The following is an 18,464-nucleotide window of genomic DNA, read 5'->3' on the forward strand; positions in this document are numbered from 1 at the left end:
GTAAAATCTAGCTGTTTCCAACCTCAACAAGGGGATCGTTTTCAGATAGTCCTTTCAAATAGTTATTTCTATTAGTAATTTGAGAGCAGTATGGTTAACATAATAGTATTACAATTACATTAAATTAACCAGCAAATTATTTATTAAAAACTTTTCTTTCAAACTAAATCTTCTGTGATGCATCCACAGTGTAACTTCAGGTTATTCACCACAAGATCTTCCAATAATTAGGCTATCTTAGTATCTCTCTCTCTCTCTCTCTCTCTCTCTCTCTCTCTCTCTCTCTCTCTCTCTCTCTGTATATATATATATATATATATATATATATATATATATATATAACTATATGTAGCGTGTTTAAGATGGGAGGAAAATCAGTATGCTTTGCCAAGAATATATAAGATAAAAAATTGAGAATTCATTCATATTGAGTCACATGTTAGTCCGACTGGTCACATGATATTTTTTTCAATATTTACCCTCAAAGATGCAAAGCTTGTGTTACAAACTCCAACCAAAACTGCATAACGACAGCCATATAAATGAAGTTGAAAACTGTTTATTTGTTACTTTGATAAGTTTCATTTTATACCAAGCCTTACAAGAAACGATATGATTGAATTTAGCCGTGAGCCTTATGTGGTTTCCTGTTTGAGTGCACTTACTAGCCTATAACATGGCGTCTCTCACTTTATTTATTTCTTTTCAGTGTTATTGTCAAATACAACAGAATATAAATGTAAATAATTGATTAATTTCTGTATTTTACAAACGGGCAGGCTTAAACGATAATTTTGGTGAATATAAACAAAAATGCGGCGTCACTCACTTTCACTCGAGAGTGCGCACTAGAGTGGACGAGCTCCTCTCAGCTAGAACATCTACGTCACATTTTACTGGCAGTTTCTGATTCGTTTCTCCCACGTTGTCACAAGCACAGTCGCGCAGTGAACCGTCACGTCCTTTTACCGACAGAGGCGGGCTCTCGGTTAAACCGAACCCTGTCGAACCGGGACTGTTTGGTGTTGTTTTGATCCGGGATGGCGTTCATGGAGCAGCAGCCGCAGCCGTTGTCCGGGAGGAAGCCTCCGCTGGACGATACCGTGCCGCTGAGTGCCGTGATCGAGGCCAGCCAGAGTTTACAGTCGCACACGGTAAACAGAACCACCCGGAGGGTCTCTGGGTCATTAAAACCTTTCATATCGATCATAAATGCGCATTGAAATGCCAGCAGATCAGATTTAATGGGGCTTTAACGTCGATGATGACGTTTTTTTTGACGTTCAACGTTGTTGATTCTCGATTATTTGTCGATAAGGATCAAATTAATCGCATTTAGTGACAAAGATGACTCGTAGTTTAATATTAATTTCTATTGTCAGTTCAGAACGCTTAATGTACATTTAGTGAAAGGTAAAAATGTAGAAAATGTTTTTTTTTAAACCACACATTTAGAAATAGTTAATTTCACAGTTCATTCAACTTTGAATGAACTGATAAAAAATAACATAAATCTGTTATTTAAAATCAAATATGCTGAACATAATCAACTTTTAAAGAAAAGTGATATGTAAATAGTAACAAGATTAAGAGGGTCATTTTTATAAATAAATAAAATTATTGAGGTTTTGAAGTAAACAATTTACAAGCATTTTCAAAACGGATACCATCTATGCTTCAGATCTCATGTGACATGTCTGGCTCTGTACTTGTGGTTTTACGGGCGGAATTGAAAAAAAAGGTAATTTGCATTTGAGCCGAACATAATTTCCTTGTGCAGCGAAACCGAAGCCACAAGACATACGATTATTTCCTTTCTCATCCATTCATCTGTTCACTTCTCCTGATCCATTATGAAAGTGCAATCTAGTAATCCACTTTCGATTCTGTAAACTTTACAACCTGTTAAATGTCTTGTTTAAAAAAAAAACTTATTTTAGTTTAGTCGAACTGAAAAAATATATAATACATTAACAGCTTCACCTAAATCATCAGTTAATATGATTGATTAAATATATTTATTGCTATTTATTTTGTAATCTAAACATGTCACAGTGTTGATGTCATCTAAATAAAATAGTGTTGCAGTGCATTCTGGAAACTGAGTACCTTTGCTCTTGTTTTTAGTCGTATGGAAACTATCAGGTGACATTTTTAAAGGAGAGTCAAACATTAATGAGTATAAGCATCTGGACCTCGCCGTAAACGTCAGGGTCACCGTGAGGTTGTTGCAGGGTTTTTGGAGACTTGGTTACGTTTTGTCTTTTCACTTCCTGTTTTGACATTTCTTCACAATTCTTTCATAAAAACCACAAATCTGTGACATCATGATTTCGGTCTCTTGAATTCCCAATAATGTGAAGAAATAACAAAACAAAGATGGACTTGTTTAGGTTGGTTTCCACTAGTCAGGCTAAACTGGTTTGCTGATGTTAAAGATGATCTGGGGGCTGAAGACTAGCTAAGACAGTTTTTCAGCAGGGCCTTGCTGTTGTACTTTTTATTTTAATGTATATTTCCTAGTTTGGATTCAGTCATCCATTGGTTTTTCTCTATTAACAGGAGTATATCATTCGTGTCCAAAGGGGCGTTTCCACAGACAACAGTTGGACAGTGAGTTTGGACTATCCATCTATCCTATCTATCTATCCATCTATCCATGGTATCTATCATGTTTGTTATGGACACAATGACTGATTTAGTCTTCATTTGTTTCGCAGGTCATTCGGCGATACAGCGACTTTGACATGCTGAATAATAGTTTACTGGTAAGTGGACTGTTAGAACAAGCCTGTGTTGAAATGGGATCCTTTCCTGTAAACGTGTTTGACGGCTGCTGTTTCCAAATGAATACTCTTTCTTCAGTGAAAGAGTAAGTATGAGTCAATCTCTCTGTGTTCATAGATTTCTGGCCTAAACCTGCCACTTCCTCCTAAGAAGCTGATAGGAAACATGGACCGAGAGTTTATAGCCGAGCGTCAGAAGGGTCTTCAGGCCTATCTCAACCACATCACGCGTCACCATGTCCTCTCCAGCTGTGAGCTGGTCAAAAAGTTTCTTGACACTAACACTTACTCTGCAAACTACACGGGTAATACAGCCAGGGTGTGTTTTAAGACTAGATGGGATTTTGTGCATCAAAATTATTCTAAAACTCACCCCTTTCTTATTTTTCAGAAATAGCCTTACAGCAGGTGTCCATGTTCTTCAGATCCGATCCAAAATGGGAGGTTATTGAGCCGTTAAAAGACATTGGTGAGTAAAGCTGTACAGTTATTCGGTCAAATGCTGACCATTTCCGTCCAATTTTGTATCATACTATATTATATTAACATATTATTTAATATATTATTTATTAATTAAAGTTGCTTAGTTGCTTTTACATTGACCATGAAAGATCAGTGTTGTCAGCCTTGAGGTGCATCACAACTATAAAAGTTAATGATTCAAGTTTTATTGATTTGTTTCTCATGATGACGCGCTGTTTATATTCGCATCCCAGCGTCAAGCCCAGCAAATCACGTTGACACATTGATAGTTCCTGACAACTTGATGGATTTCAGAGGCTCATGGGACGTTTTTTATCTTCTAAAGACAGTTACATAGTCGAGACACATTTGAGAAGAAACTTGCTGTTTGGTTTCTTTCAGAGGAAGATTCATAAACAAAGTTTTTCAAACATTTACCTATTAGAACATGTTCAGGTCATTTTACTGCAAAATCAAAAAAATAATAATAATAATTTGGAAATTTCATGAAAATTAAGCTTTTTTCCTGCAAATTGTCATTACCGTAATGGAAACAAAAGTCTCATTGTCATTACTGTAATGCACAAAATGTTAATTCATTTTTGTTTCATTTAAAAAAATACATTTGGAAAGTGTAGTTGTTAAATTGGATGTTTGGTTGTTACTGTATTACGGTATTGAGAATGGAATTTTTTTACATGTTACGGTAATGAAAATTTAAAGCAGAAAATTTTCTTATTTGTTATGAAATGAATGTCACAATGCAAAAATTATATTATTATAGTATATTATTGTATTCTTTTTATTTATTTATTGGTTTTTAAATGAGGTGAGATTTCTATTTATTGATATTAATATTTATTTAATCACTTAATGTCTGTCTTTTTATAGGCTGGCGATTGAGAAAGAGGTACTTCTTGGTCAAAGACAAAGATCAACACAAAGAGAAACAAGTATTAAGTTGGGTAAGTTTCATCTTGACCCATACAAACACAAACACTTTTTTTTTTGTTATATTCTTGACCGTTAATCCAGTACTTTGACCCTCAACTTGTTTAATTCCCATTATTATGTAACCCTGATGCAGTACATCTTGTTTGTTGTACTCAACACCACTTTGTTTGGCTGCACAAAGAACTTAACTAACTTACTAATCCCTCTTGACGTATTTGTTTTCATTCTCTTCTATAATTAGCCGCAGCATTGTGTGACCCTTGAACTCACCGTAATACGTTTCTTCACCAATTATAGGTCGATTTGGGTCCAGATAAGTTCCTGTCCGACAAAGATCTCCAGTCTGCAATGAAGCTGCTTCCAACATTTTCTGTAAGTCTTAAATTGGGTTGTGGGGTTACCGGCGTTGATATATTATTGCACAATTGTTGTGAGAGTGTTGTTATGGTGTTGCTAGGAAGTTCTGGTGGTTTTTAGGGCCTAAAATAAATGTACAACTATTCAGATTGAAATCATTTTAGCATTAATATAATATAATTGATTTATTTTATTTTATTATTCATCAAAACATTATTGCAGTGTGATGATCTTTTAGTAATCAATTGACAATAGACGTTATTTTCATGACTGTTACACAATATTCCCCTGCAATTATCATAATGCAAAACAAATAGGAATATAATTAACTTCACTTTTGTTGTATTTAATTGCATAGCTGTTAAGGAGAGCCGACACACTGTCGGGAATGAACTAAAAGAGCCCTTCTTTGTGTACTGACCCGAATGTTTGGATGTTTTGTGTGCGAACACTGTCATGTGCTCTTGTTTTTTCTGCTTCCTCAAGTTCAGCAGCCGTACTGCCAGATTAAACCGATCACTTCAAGCCCATCTTTACAAAAGACTCCATTAAAGTCATGTGTAGACACTGTTATGCAGTGTTATTTAAAGATATTTTCAGTGTTAAGATATTTAGTTTGCTTACTTCGTAAAATTCTAATATTTTAAAGAAAGTAAAACTAATACATTTTAAATAAATTTTATTTAAATTTTTAGTTATTTTATGCGCTTATTTATTAGTTTTAGTTTCTTTAAAATATTAGAATTTTGGATTAAGTAATTTTTATTTCAGTTTTAGGGGCCTTTTACATGACACCGTTTTCAACTAAAAAACGTTTATGCATTTTGGCCGTTCATTTACACGAGAACTGCGTTTTAGGGCCGTGAACTTTTGAAATCAAGTTTTTGAAAACAATACCATTATTGTGTCTGTGTAAACTACAAAAACACGATTGTGAAATCGGTGACGTCATGCACATGCGTATTATGTATTCAGTCTGTAGGCACGTAGAGTTTCTTTACAAAGTGACATCGCCAACTACTAGCCTGGCGTGAATAATACAGCGTTTTTTAATAGTTTTCCCGGATCCGTGTGAACAGGGATCGTTCTGACAACGTTGTTGTCTGTACGCAAAAAAAAACGCAAAGGAAAAGCTTTTCCTTTTTTTTTTTTTTTTACATCGTTGTTGTGTAAACAAACCCTTAGTTTTTATTTATTTCCAGTTAGTAATTTAAGTCACCCAACTTAAGCTTATTTCAGTTACGTTTTTCACTTAATATTTATAAGACTTCCGTTCATCTTCAAAACACAAATGAAGAGTTAAAAAAAACAAAAACATTTTTTATCTGAGAGATTTCTCCATTGATTTCTCGAGCCTCCATTGAAAGTCTATTCGCTCAAAACGTTTATAAAGAGGTCCTAAAAGAAATCAAGTTTAAAGGTGAACTAAGTAACTTTTTTACCTTAACCGAACAGCTTCGGAGTCATTGGAATAGTTATATGACTTTTTTCGGGTTGAATGGTGGTCGTCCCGCACCCCCCAAGCGCCTGTGAGCCGAAAAACCACCCTTGCAACTTCAGTGTCAGGAAGTATGGCGTGATTTCAGGGCTCGCGATGTAACAAATTGCTTACGGCAAAAAAATCTGCTAAAATTCTGTCATTATTGCGCTCCCTCACGCTGTTCGAACTCGAATGAAGAAGACGTTTTAAAGAATGTCCCATCTGCTTTGATGTCGTTGATCTACTAGCCTCTGGTATCTGAGAGTCGCCAACGAGTTTTTCGACAGTGTTGTCAAATATCTATTCCGAAGCTGTAGGAGGAGCTCTATAGAGAAACCTGCGAGCAAAAAGCGAGAATACAGCGAAGAAATTCCCGAAACTGCATAGCCCTGCTTTAATCCAAGTCATCTGAACAGACACAATTGCTTTATATGATGAACAGATTTCATTTAAGCTTTTATTGACAAATAAACATTGATTAACGCTCATACATGTAGAGCACATCAGATATGGAAAATGGAAACTCAAACGTACTTGCGTGCCTCGCAAGACCGATCCTCATTGGTTCTCTTGCTTGACCTTCTGTTTACATATGAGCGCTCTATGTATGTTCGCTGGCCAATGTTTGCATGTGAATAAAAGCCTAAATTAAATATGTTTATATAAAGTGATCCTATCTCTTCAGAAGACTTGGATTAAACCGCTCAATCCACAGTTTCAGTTTTAGGTGAATGGACTTTCAATGGAGGGACCGAAATCTCTCTTTAAAAAAAAAAAATCTTCATTTGTGTTCCGAAGATGAACTAAACTCTTATGGGTTTGGAACGACGTGCGAGTGAATAATTGATGACCGAATTTTTCATTTTTGAGTGAACTATCCCTTTAATGGTTACTTCAAGGCAAATCATCAGTCAGATGGAGGTGGACACGATGTCTGCATTCCAGATGATCAGATTAAAGCAAGCCAACTGAGAAACACAGTAATGAGGAATGCATGACAAGGTCACTTCTAGCCATGAGGCTCATGGGAAAACATGCTGGAAATCTGAATTCTGGTGTTCAGAATATCATAGCAATTGTTGTAGAAAAAGTCTTCTCTTCTTTGCAAACAATCTCAAGAAGTTCCAGATGCCAAAGATCAGACTTTGTTGGTCCAGTCAACAAAACAGAGATGCCAGCTGTATATCTAACAATCTCACTCTTACAACCTGTTTAAGTTCATTGGGTTATCTTCATTTTTATGAAGCCAACCTCCTTTTGTCTGCCACAATTAATTCCTAATCTTTCTGGCTTCTCTTTAATAGTGGCGTTCCTCCAATTGGTCTTTTTTTTTTATCATCAAGAGAATTAAAAAACGTATATCAAGAAAGTTTACATAACATGTAAATCAAAAAGAACAACTTAATATCATTGTACCAATTTGTGTGGGTCATAGTGACCTGATGGCAAAGTGTGGAGGCCTAATGTTTCCTGTTTCATCCAGTTTCCAGGCTTTTCTACAAACAAATTTTATGTCTAATAAAAATATACTATATATTGCTTAGCAACCAACAGAACACCTTTTACAAACCGAATAGCGACACCCTGATAACTCCAACAACATCCTAAAATTGTGTCAGTGACTTTTGCATGGACAAAAACACTCAAAGAACAAGTTTACTTAGAAGTGTTTATATGTTTCTGACTTTTGTGGGGGTTTTTCCGTAGCATTCAAACATCTCCGCCGTCAGTTTCGCCACTAGCAGTGAATCGTCTGCACTAGTCATTAGAGTTTTCAGTGAGAAAGGAACGCTTAGGGATCACATTTGCAAGGTTTGTTTTCTTCTTGAATTTTCAAAAATGTTTTTTTCAGATTATAACTTTTAACATATTTCAGTATCTTTTTAATTCTGTCTTGAATTTTGCCGGTCCTCCAGGTGAAGCCCAAAGAACCCTTTCTCAAGAAGTACTGCAATCCCAAAAAGATCCAGGGTTTGGAGCTGCAGCAAATCCGAACATACGGAAGACAGATTCTGGAGGTATGTTACGACGTGTTCAAAGACATTTTTTAGTTTTTGAAAGAAATTAATACTTTTATTCATCAAGGACGCATTCAATTGTTCAAAGTGACCGTAAAGGCCATTTAAAATGTCACAGAAGATTTCTATTTCAAATTAATGTTTTTCTTTTGAACTTTCTATTTATTAAAGAATATCTCTCCACAAAAATATGAAGTAGCACAACTGTTTTCAACATTGATAATAATCAGAAATGTTTTTAAGCAGAAAATCAGCATATTAGAATGATTTCTGAAGGAATAATCACTGGAATAAATTACATTTTACAATATATTCCAATAGAAAACAGTTATTTTAAATTGTAATATTTCACAATATTACTGTTTTTACTGTATTTTTCATCAAATAAATGCAGCCTCGTTGAGCACTTGAAGAGACTTCTTTCAAAAACATTAAACAATATTACCAGCCCCAAACATTTGAATGATAGTATATATTTGAGTTTGCTAACTATTATTTTACATCAAACTTTAACATTGTTTTTTCACTGCCGTATTTCCAAATGTAAATACGTAATTTATGTTTTATTCCAGGCACTAAAATTTCTCCATGACAAGGGTTTTCCGTACGGGCATCTTCATGCATCCAATGTCCTGATCGAGGAGAACACGTGTAAATTGTTGGATATAGAGAATTCATTACTGGGACTGCCATCATATTACCGACCCTATGTAACACAGTTCAGGAAAATTAATGTAAGATACCTTTATCATTATTATACTAAAAATTTAAAACAAATGAACAAATTAAATGATAAAATAATGTATTATAAAATTGCTAAATATTTGCTATTTTAAATCTTATTAATAATGTTAATATTGAACTTTTTATTAAATAATTGCTAGATATTATTATTTAACTCATTCATCATTTTATATTTTCTTATTAATATTAAATCATTTAAATATTAATAATGAAACTGCTTGATGTTGAAAAGCTGATGTTTTTCCATTTATCAGACAACAGAAAGCATAGACATCTACTCATTTGGACACTTGCTTTATGAAATGACGTATGGCCGCCCGCCTGATGCCGTGCCTGTAGATCAGTATCCTCCTGCCCAGTTCCCATCTGTAGGTCAGTATGATCTTCTGTTCACCGTTATGAATGTTCTCTGGAGTCTGACCAATCAGCCCACATGTAGTCAGCAGAATTTTTTTTATTTAAAGTCCCCCTATTATGCTTTTCATTGAGTGTGTAATACAGCTGTTTATGAATGTAAAAGGTCTGCAAAGATTCAAAGATCAAAGTGCACAATAAATAAATTATCTCCCAAAAGAAAGAACCTAATCTGGCCACGTTGCATGCACTTTATAAGAATGAGGACTCTTGCTCAAATTAAAACCAACACCATTGTTACTGTTCGTATCACTGTTTATTAAGTGTTGAGGAAGATCTGGAGCTGAAAATCAGATATATGGTAATGGGCTTTTGGTTTCCAACACGTGCTATAAGCAGTAAGCAATAGCTCTATCATAACAGACTGGGCCATCTGACCAATCAGAGCAGAGTACACAATCACAACAGACTGAGCCAACTGACCAATCAGAGCAGAGTACACAATCACAACAGACTGGGCCATCTGACCAATCAGAGCAGAGTAGACCAATCACAACAGACTGGGCCATCTGACCAATCAGTGCAGAGTAGACCAATCGCAACAGACTGATCCATCTAACCAATCAGAGCAGAGTAGACCAATCACAACAGACTGGGCCATTTGACCAATCAGAGCAGAGTAGACCAATCAAAACAGACTAGGACATTTGACCAATCAGAGCAGAGTAGACCAATCACAACAGACTGGGCCATCTGACCAATCAGAGCAGAGTAGACCAATCGCAACAGACTGATCCATCTAACCAATCAGAGCAGAGTAGACCAATCCCAACAGACTGGGCCATCTGACCAATCAGAGCAGAGTAGACCAATCACAACAGTCTGGGCCAACTGACCAATCAGAGGTGATGATGCAATGTTTATTATGAGAAAATTCAAGTGTTTTTCGGCCTTGTATGCATGTAAATGTGTTGTAACTCCAAAACAACATTAGGAACCTTTAAAATAGCATAATAGGGGCAATTTAAACATGGTAAAATGTACTAGACTCTTATTGTAAACTGAAAGCACAAATTAAATTAGCCAAAGTATTTCATATATGTGCATACAAGCAGGCACATAGTACCACTGATCAGATTACTGTCTGAATGTGGAGAGCATGGATGTTGTATGTATAATAGATGAGTAAATGAGTAAATTAGTTGTAGTTAATTTAATAAGTTGAACTTGCCATTTCAAGCTACAAAACATTAGCTGTTCAGTTTTATGCAATAGTTAACAACCTACTGCAGGAATCCCAAAGTGTGTTCGTAAAACGTGTGTAGTTAATGGTTTTATGTAATACGTTACCTTTTGTTTTCCATTTTCTCACAGTCTCAGTACTTCAGTCCATCCTGTCCACAGAAGCTTGCAAAACGGGAATGCCAACCGTTTCCCAACTACTACAAACACCGTGAGTTACGATATTCAGGCCTGCTTGTGCTCAGGAGTAAATCTCACAAAAGGAATTAGATATAAGCAATTAGTTAAAGTCGTATATTTTGTTTATATATAATTTAAGTCGTATATAAGTCGTATAATATAATTTAAATATTATATTTTGAATAAAATTATTGCCATAATTGTCATGAGTTAATGTGTATTGCTTAATATTGTTTAGTTTTGTGTAATATCATGAAAATAATGTCAAATTACAATGATGCAAAAAATTGATTTTCGTTTTCTTTATACAAAATACAATTTATTTATTTATTTTCTGTTGAGTTTTGGCTAAAATATGACCTGGACCTGTTCTTGACAAGTTTTGTGAGATTCATCCTATGAGGCATGAGTACAAAACATTGTCTTTTTTTTATATCATTTTATAACTGTCACGTTATTGTGAATCTGAAGCATGTGGTTGAAAGTCAAGCAGTAATTGTGAATTTTGACATTGTTTAAAACTGAAGCACAAACGGTTGCTGAGTTTGACTCTCGTTCTAACAGGTTATTCAATGACGTGCTGCTGTTTAACTCGGAGAAACCCCAGTTTAAGGTAAACAAAGCAAACTGAAGTAAAAAATAAACCTATTTTTTTAACTCTTGTGCATCAATTAAAAAAAGTTACACATAGGTCCATAGTGGACAAAAATGTCTGTGTCAAAATACTGACATAAAAATTTGAAACTTAGGAGCACAGAATTAAGTTTTGTCTCATTTCAAAGAAGAAAAATAATTGTAAAAAGTAAAACCAAAAAAAAGTTATATAGGTTTAAGTTTAAGAAAATGATTTATGAACATTATTTTATATAAAATGTATATTTAATGAAACATGCTGAACTCTAAAACGGCTAGAAAATCAAAGCCATAAATCTAAACAAGCTGTGTTCCAAATTTGAGGTTGATATCTCAAAAAATTTGCTTTCAGTTAGATTTTGTTTGGGTGCAGTAACAGATTTTCCCCATTGGATGCCAGGAAAACTCCACTGGGACACAGTGTTTGGATTTGTTATTTGAAGTAGAGTTTTTCTCTCTCAAATATTACAAACACACACACATTTTTTTTTATTACACACGTACAAACCACACTCTAACATCCATACCAACACACCCACACAATTATCGCTGCATGGTTTATCCAATTGGCTCTATAAGATGGCAAAGCAGAAAACAGGAAAAAGCGAGTATTTGCTTTATAGGTCAAACCTGAGAAAATGAAATCATCTGGTAAAAAAATAGTACAAATAAAAAATGTTATGCCTTGCCAACAGAATGAAAGCCTCTTAACAAAGATTGCATCATTTTATAGTTAAATGGCCCTGGGATTAAAAATTGCAGTTTTAATGGGTTTCAATGCAGACATTTTTGTCCAAAAGGCGCTAAGAGGAAGTATTTTGTGTACCTAGTTTAAAGGAAATGGGGGTGAAATAATAAAATTCCAATAAAAATACACACCTGTGCCAAATTTGATGCAGTTTGCATAACCACAACACTGAAAAAGACAAAAATGTCCATAAGAATGCACACACTTTTTTTCTCTCTTTCCGAACTCCAGATCAGCTCCAAATTAAAAGAGGCTCTGAAATCGTCTAAAGAATGCTTAGAGAGGCGTCTAGTGGAGGAACAGAGGACGGTTAGTGCATTGCTTTGTTCACTTTTGGTCTCTTTTGCAACAAATGTTCGGCTTGCTTAAGGAATGTTATGCCACAGTGTCGCAAACACAAATCTTGTCATTTCAATCTAGAAAAGTTGAATAAAATGTAATACTGTCAACATTTTCACCAACCCTGATATCTGACACAACAGGAAAATCCTTTCAACTTATCTTCGAAAATCCCGTTAAGATTATGTAACCGAAACCTCGTGTGATTTCAGATCCACCAGCACAAGAGGTTGACGCGAGCGCAGTCGCACCACGGCTCAGAGGAGGAGAAGCGCAAGAGGAAGATGTTGGCCAGAAAGGTACATGAGTTCAAGCGCTTTACCAAAAATAAGGTTCACACTAAACGCCCACACTGTTTTATCCTGAACGTAATGGTTCTTAAAACCTATTTTGATTTTCCAGAAATCGAGACAGTCGACATATGAAAATGAGGAGGATCTCTCTGTCAAATACAATAACAACTCTGGTAGGTTTCATTTATTATCAAACTTTCCTTTATTAATAAACAACTGTAATTTCATTTCAAAATGTAAGTTTTCAGCATTCTGGGTTCCAGAAGTATTTTTCTCCATAGGGATTTCGGGAAAGTCTGCAGGGTCGGTCCATCTCAAATGGACCAGTGGAGGTTGCTTGAGCATTTTAAATGTTCTTCTTTTTGTGGTTAAACCAATTAAAATAAAAGTGAAATATAAATAAAATTCTGTAGATAGTCTCAAGTAAAAAAGAAAATTGGAAAATTAAAAATGGTCAAGCAGCCAAATTTTAAAACATTTGGACCATTTGAGATGGATTTACTCTTCATTAAGAAGTAATAAACCATGAACCAAACCAACCTGCTCCAAGATAAATCACAATATTATAAACTTTTATCGTCTTCAAATACTTTTTTGGTTTTGAATAAAAGACTGTATACTTAATGTCTAACTCGCCCAGTAATTAAAGGGTTAGTTCACCCAAAAATGAAAATTCTGTCAGTAATTACTCACCCTCATGTTGTTCCAACCGCGTAAGACCTTCGTTCATCTTCGGAACACAAATTAAGATATTTTTGATGAAATCTGAGAGCTGTCTCATAGGCTTCTAAGACATTATAACTTGCTGGCCCAGAAAATGTATTAAAGACATCGTTAATATAGTCCAAGTGACTCCAGTGGCTCAATCTTAAGTTTATAAAGCGACGAGAATACTTTCTGTGCGCAAAAACAAAAACAAAAATAACGACTTTATTCCACTATTCATTTCCTTCTCTCTGGGCCTCGAGTTTTTTCACGTAGTATAACTGCGCAGCGCTTCTGTGTTGTACGTCACACGCATCACACACATGACCAGCGTCGGCCAATAGTGAGCCTACGTGTGACGTACAACACAGACGCGCTACGCTATTACACTACGTGAACTAACTCGAGGCCCAGAGAGAAGGAAATGAATAGTGGAATAAAGTCGTTATTTTTGTGTGTTTTTTTGCGCACAAAAAGTATTCTTGTCGCTTTATAAACTAAGATTGAGCCACTGTAGTCACTTGGACTATATTAACTTGTCTTTAATACATTTTCTGGGCCAGCAAGTTATAATGCCTTAGAAGCCTATGGAGAAGTGATCCAGCTCTCAGATTTAATCAAAAATATCTTAATTTGTGTTCCGAAGATCTTACGGGGTTGGAACAACATGAGGGTGAGTAATTACTGACAGAATTTTCATTTTTGGGTGAACTAACCCTTTAAACAGCTTTTTAAATAATTAAGTGCACATGACACTCACTCACAAGAAAAAAAGTAAGAATTACAAGATATAAACTCAAACTCAAGGAATTCTGACTTTTCTTGTGATTCTGAATTTTGAATTGCAATTGCGAGTTTATATTTTTTTTTCTCGCAATTCAGAGTTTATATCTCGTAATTCTGACCTTTTTTTCTTGTAATTGCGAGTTTATATCTTACAATTCTGACTTTTTCCTTGAAATTGCGAGTTTATATCACGCTTAATATATTTATAGCACACTTTTTTCTCAGTATTGCGAGATATTACAAATACACAATTACCTTTTTTTTTATTTGTTATTCAGTGGCGGAAACAAGCTTCCATAGACTTGTGACTTTTCTTAAAGCAAATACCGTTGCTAACAACCTTGGTGCTCATCGTAAATATTATTCAGAGGTTTATCAATATTACATCTGATTTTGAATGACTTTTTTTAACTACCAGTACCCTTCTGTTGAACTTCATTACTACGTGATCCAAGATACAGCTGTCAATGTATAAATACAGTAAAAATCTTTTTAATGGTCTTCTAGCAGGTTCTGGGGCGAGTTCACCTCCAACCTGCCCGTCCTCACCCACTCCTCTACCAGGTACGTCCCGTTTATAACTCTGTTCATCCTCCATCATTATGTAAACTTCATCAGAAGAGTTTGTTTTTCCTGGTTTGTGCATTTATCCAAACATTCCCCTACAGTATGTCCAAACAAAACAATCAAAGTTTTCCCAATAAATCAAAAATAATTCTGAATTTATAAGTTTGTTGCATGATGTGGTAAAATGTTTTCGATTGTAACTAGCAGGCGCATTAACATCTCCTGTTTTTTCATCAAATTGAGATCAATCATGACCTAATCTCTCATTTCCATGATCAATCGCCAAATTCCTCATGAAATCGGTTGCAATCTCCATTCATCTTACCAGATCATAATCATCCGATGTGTCATCTCATTCTGATATGATCAGTAACTTGTGTGTGCCTCTCTCTGTCTCTCTCTCTCTCTCTCTGTCTCTCTCTCTCTCTTACATGCTGTCTTCAAAACTAGAGCATGCACCATTTTGAACGTGTGTGGGGTAAAGTAATTCAATAATAATAATCTATTTCCACTATAAAGTTGCAGCTCACTCTCCCTCAGTAGTACATTCCGATTCCCCACAGCAAAACTGCTACTCATTAATATTAAATGAGGTCTGTTCAGCAAGTGTCCAGCCTACTGAGAAGGGTTAATGCAACTTTAAAAGTTCACAATCTGCAATTGTCTATTTAGGCACAAAATTGGGCTTTTCTGAGGGTAAATTCTCTTTCTAACAAAAAGCACTTTTTGTGGATTGTGAGTTTTTTTTTTTCTTATATATGCAATGTTTATATTAGAAGCTGATAATACTTGTTTTTAAGATACAATTTTTTAGATGATCTTTTGTGGAAAAAAAAAATTGTGGTCTTAAAGCAACTGCAACTGAGCACAACCTTGCATCTTGCTTATTGGTTCAGAAGGCATGAGTCATGCTGTCAGTCACTTATTTCCAAGAAGGTGATTGGTCATTAAATGATCACAGTATTGACAAATCAGCATTAAGTTATTTAAAGTCAACATGAAATGGAAATTTCCATATTTTGAATTTGTAAATATATATATTTTTAATGAAATTACACTCTAAGTAGGAAACTACAACTGCCAGTAGGTGGCGGTAAATGTCTAAATGAGTAAGTCATTGGCTCTGAAAACTGATAAATGCTGCATTCGGAGGACGCGCTCCAAGTCAACCGATATTTCTTTTTTATATTACTTTCATGTTGACTTTAAATATTGCCTTTTGTGGTAAGTGTCTCATTCTGAATGGCTGTTGTACTTTATTCGCTTCCTGTTTACATACCGCAGAGGATTCTGAGTATGTATCTTACTGAAACGCGACCGATCTTGATGGACTGTTTTCTGATTCCGCAGGAGCACCTCCAGCGCCTCCTCTTCCTCCCCCCGCTGCTGCTGCTCCTCCTCCTCCTCCTCCTCCTCCTCCTCCTGGGAGTGAACCCGTCCCTCCGTCCCTCTCACCTCCCGGTGCCAACGGCGTGGGTCGGGGTGCCCTCCTCAGCTCCATCCAATCCTTCAACAAAGGCAAACTGAAAAAAGCAGATACTGTCAACCACAGCGGCTCACGTTTGTGAAAAAAACAAAAACGCTCATCTTTGTTTTAGTGCAATTCATCCACTCAAAGTTTTTTAGCAACTTGCGTCTAACAGTGAAGAGTGACTGTTTGTATCTGGACTTCTTCGATGTTTGTTTTATTCACATTAAATTCCAATGGAGCCCTGCATTTTTTTTTTAAGCTGCTCAGTGTAACCTAAACAAATCTGCTTGGACCAGCTGTCATATTTAAAAAATGGACACTCATTCAGGCGAAACAATTGTCCACCTACATTTTAAAGTACTGACTCCTGAAGACACATGTTGGTGGAGAATGCGGGCAGCACATTTACTTTGAATGGAAATGTAATAGGATTTGACTATTGGTTCATAAAATGAGTGATGTTTGATTCTGACATTATGGTTCATTTTGGAGGGTTTGGAATGATGTTTTTTAAGCATTTGCCACATTTACCATTGTGCCTACAAAAGCTGAGAGCGTTCTTTGTTCTCTTTTGGGTTTTTTTCCTGCGGAAATATTGAGCTACATTGTTCTAATTTTCTTTCAGAAGAAAGTAATATTCGTATTCCTGTTCTGCAAGATCACAATCAACATGTTGCACAAATAGCAGCATTTAAACGATACGTTTAGCATTTATGCCCCATTTATGCACAGTCGCTGTACCAGAAAAACAATGGCTTTGATTTACCACTGACATGATTATATAATGGCCATTGTTATGTCACTTACGCCATCTACTCCTATTGGTTGTTGCAGTCTGGTGGTAAATGGAAGAGATTTCTTGTCTTGCACACAATGAGGGAGAAAGCAACTTCTATAATTCATGTTCATCGCAGGTTCCTCTTGAAAACCAGATTCATTTGTAATCTAGAACGATGTACAATACGATGCGCAATAGTTCATCTCTTGCTCTTGTAACAGTAAACTCATTTGTACATAGATTCATACAGACACTGAAACCATTATAGCTAAATATCGTAATACATATTCCTAGCTTTGTTATTACCGTGGGGGACGAATTTAATGTTTTCATTTTTGCTACAGCACTTTACCACTGAATATTTAGCAGTGGTCTTGAGAAGAAGAAATGTTCTAAAGTTTACAAAGAGATTTATGTATATCCAAGAACAGAAGAGGAATCAATGTGTTTTGTAATGAAGAAATTTGCCACTGATATTTGCCTCTGTACAGTTGCCACAAACGTTGTTAAAAGCACTGGAGGTGAACATCCTCAAATTGCTGAAAAAAAAAATAGTTTTCCCTGTTATAAAAAAAAACTTGTATTGGCAATATTTTAAAAGAATGGTCTTGTGCTTTTTGTTGTGAACATTGAAGTAAAGACAATGGAACAGATCTTGTGTGGTTTAATTCCTTCTAACTAATATAAACTAGTAAATAACTTATGTATAGATAGATATAGTGAATAATATATTAGAAATTATTGTAAAAAAAAAAAATTCTATCAGTTATATATATGCATGTAAATGTTTTTGTATATTTTAATTGATATACTTTAATTTTATTAACTTTTTTTCCTTGTTTATTATTATATATTGTGCATTAATTTAGAATTGTAAATGTAAACATTTCAGATACTTTTTCTCAATATGTACACATTTTGTGTGGGGTAAAATTATACTATAAATGTAGTTGATAGAAATTATAGTTAATATTATTACTAAGAGTTATAAATAAGTTTTTTTATATATATATATATATATTAACCCATAACTTTTTATTAATTAACTGTTTATTGTAACACTATCTTGGAAATACTCTAAGAAACAGTTGGAAAAACACTATCTCATAATATATTATTTAATATATATGTCCAGATCTCATGTGATTTATAATTATATTGTAAATATAATTTAAAAAAATGTGTTAATATTTTCGCTGAATGTTAGAAATAATAGTTACTAGTTTGTGATGATCATATTAACAATCATTTTTTAAATATTACATTACATTTCAAACGTTGTTTTTAATGTAATTTAATGCATGTGTACTATCCTAAAAAAAAACATCACCCTATATTATGGCATATTGTGGACATCTGGCAACTATTAAAACGTTAGTCTTTTTTCAGCATGACTTTGTCCCATCTTTCAACATACATTCTTAAAAAAAAAAAAAAAAAGTAGTGAAGCAATTGATTTAGAAATGATCGATTTTTGTTTTCTATAAAAAGATTTTTCTCTTGCCCTTGGACGCCCAATGACAGCCTGAATGAAGCTTCCGTTGATGTCATGAGTAAGCTACTCTGA

The 18,464-nt window shown here is 34.9% G+C and overlaps 1 protein-coding gene and 1 long non-coding RNA gene across 7 annotated transcripts; both read left to right on the forward strand.

The window, feature by feature from the left end:
* The first annotated feature begins 832 nt into the window (after positions 1-832).
* pxk (PX domain containing serine/threonine kinase) lies at positions 833-17,550 on the forward strand. Of its 6 annotated transcripts, none has more exons than XM_082138068.1 (19): positions 834-1,154; positions 2,563-2,613; positions 2,721-2,768; positions 2,905-3,091; positions 3,178-3,255; positions 4,140-4,213; positions 4,500-4,574; positions 7,747-7,851; positions 7,956-8,057; positions 8,630-8,791; positions 9,056-9,173; positions 10,530-10,608; positions 11,142-11,190; positions 12,190-12,267; positions 12,510-12,596; positions 12,700-12,763; positions 14,592-14,645; positions 15,099-15,126; positions 15,999-16,136. In XM_082138068.1, exons 1-18 carry the CDS (start codon positions 1,041-1,043, stop codon positions 15,113-15,115), a joined length of 1,542 nt encoding a protein of 513 aa, XP_081994194.1. In that variant the 5' UTR covers positions 834-1,040; the 3' UTR covers positions 15,116-15,126; positions 15,999-16,136. The 6 variants fall into 6 exon arrangements, with proteins under 6 accessions (XP_081994191.1, XP_081994194.1, XP_081994195.1 ...); XM_082138069.1 differs by having other exon boundaries at positions 15,099-15,131; positions 16,002-16,127; XM_082138066.1 differs by having other exon boundaries at positions 837-1,154; positions 14,589-14,645; positions 15,099-15,131; positions 16,002-16,127.
* LOC309475330 lies at positions 11,193-12,158 on the forward strand. The gene is made up of 2 exons (XR_014197610.1): positions 11,193-11,291; positions 11,327-12,158. It is a non-coding gene; the product is annotated as an uncharacterized lncRNA (long non-coding RNA).
* Positions 17,551-18,464: the final 914 nt, after the last annotated feature.

Source organism: Leuciscus leuciscus, assembly GCF_965113295.1.
Source record: "Leuciscus leuciscus genome assembly, chromosome: 15".
Classification (NCBI taxonomy): Eukaryota; Metazoa; Chordata; class Actinopteri; order Cypriniformes; family Leuciscidae; genus Leuciscus; species Leuciscus leuciscus.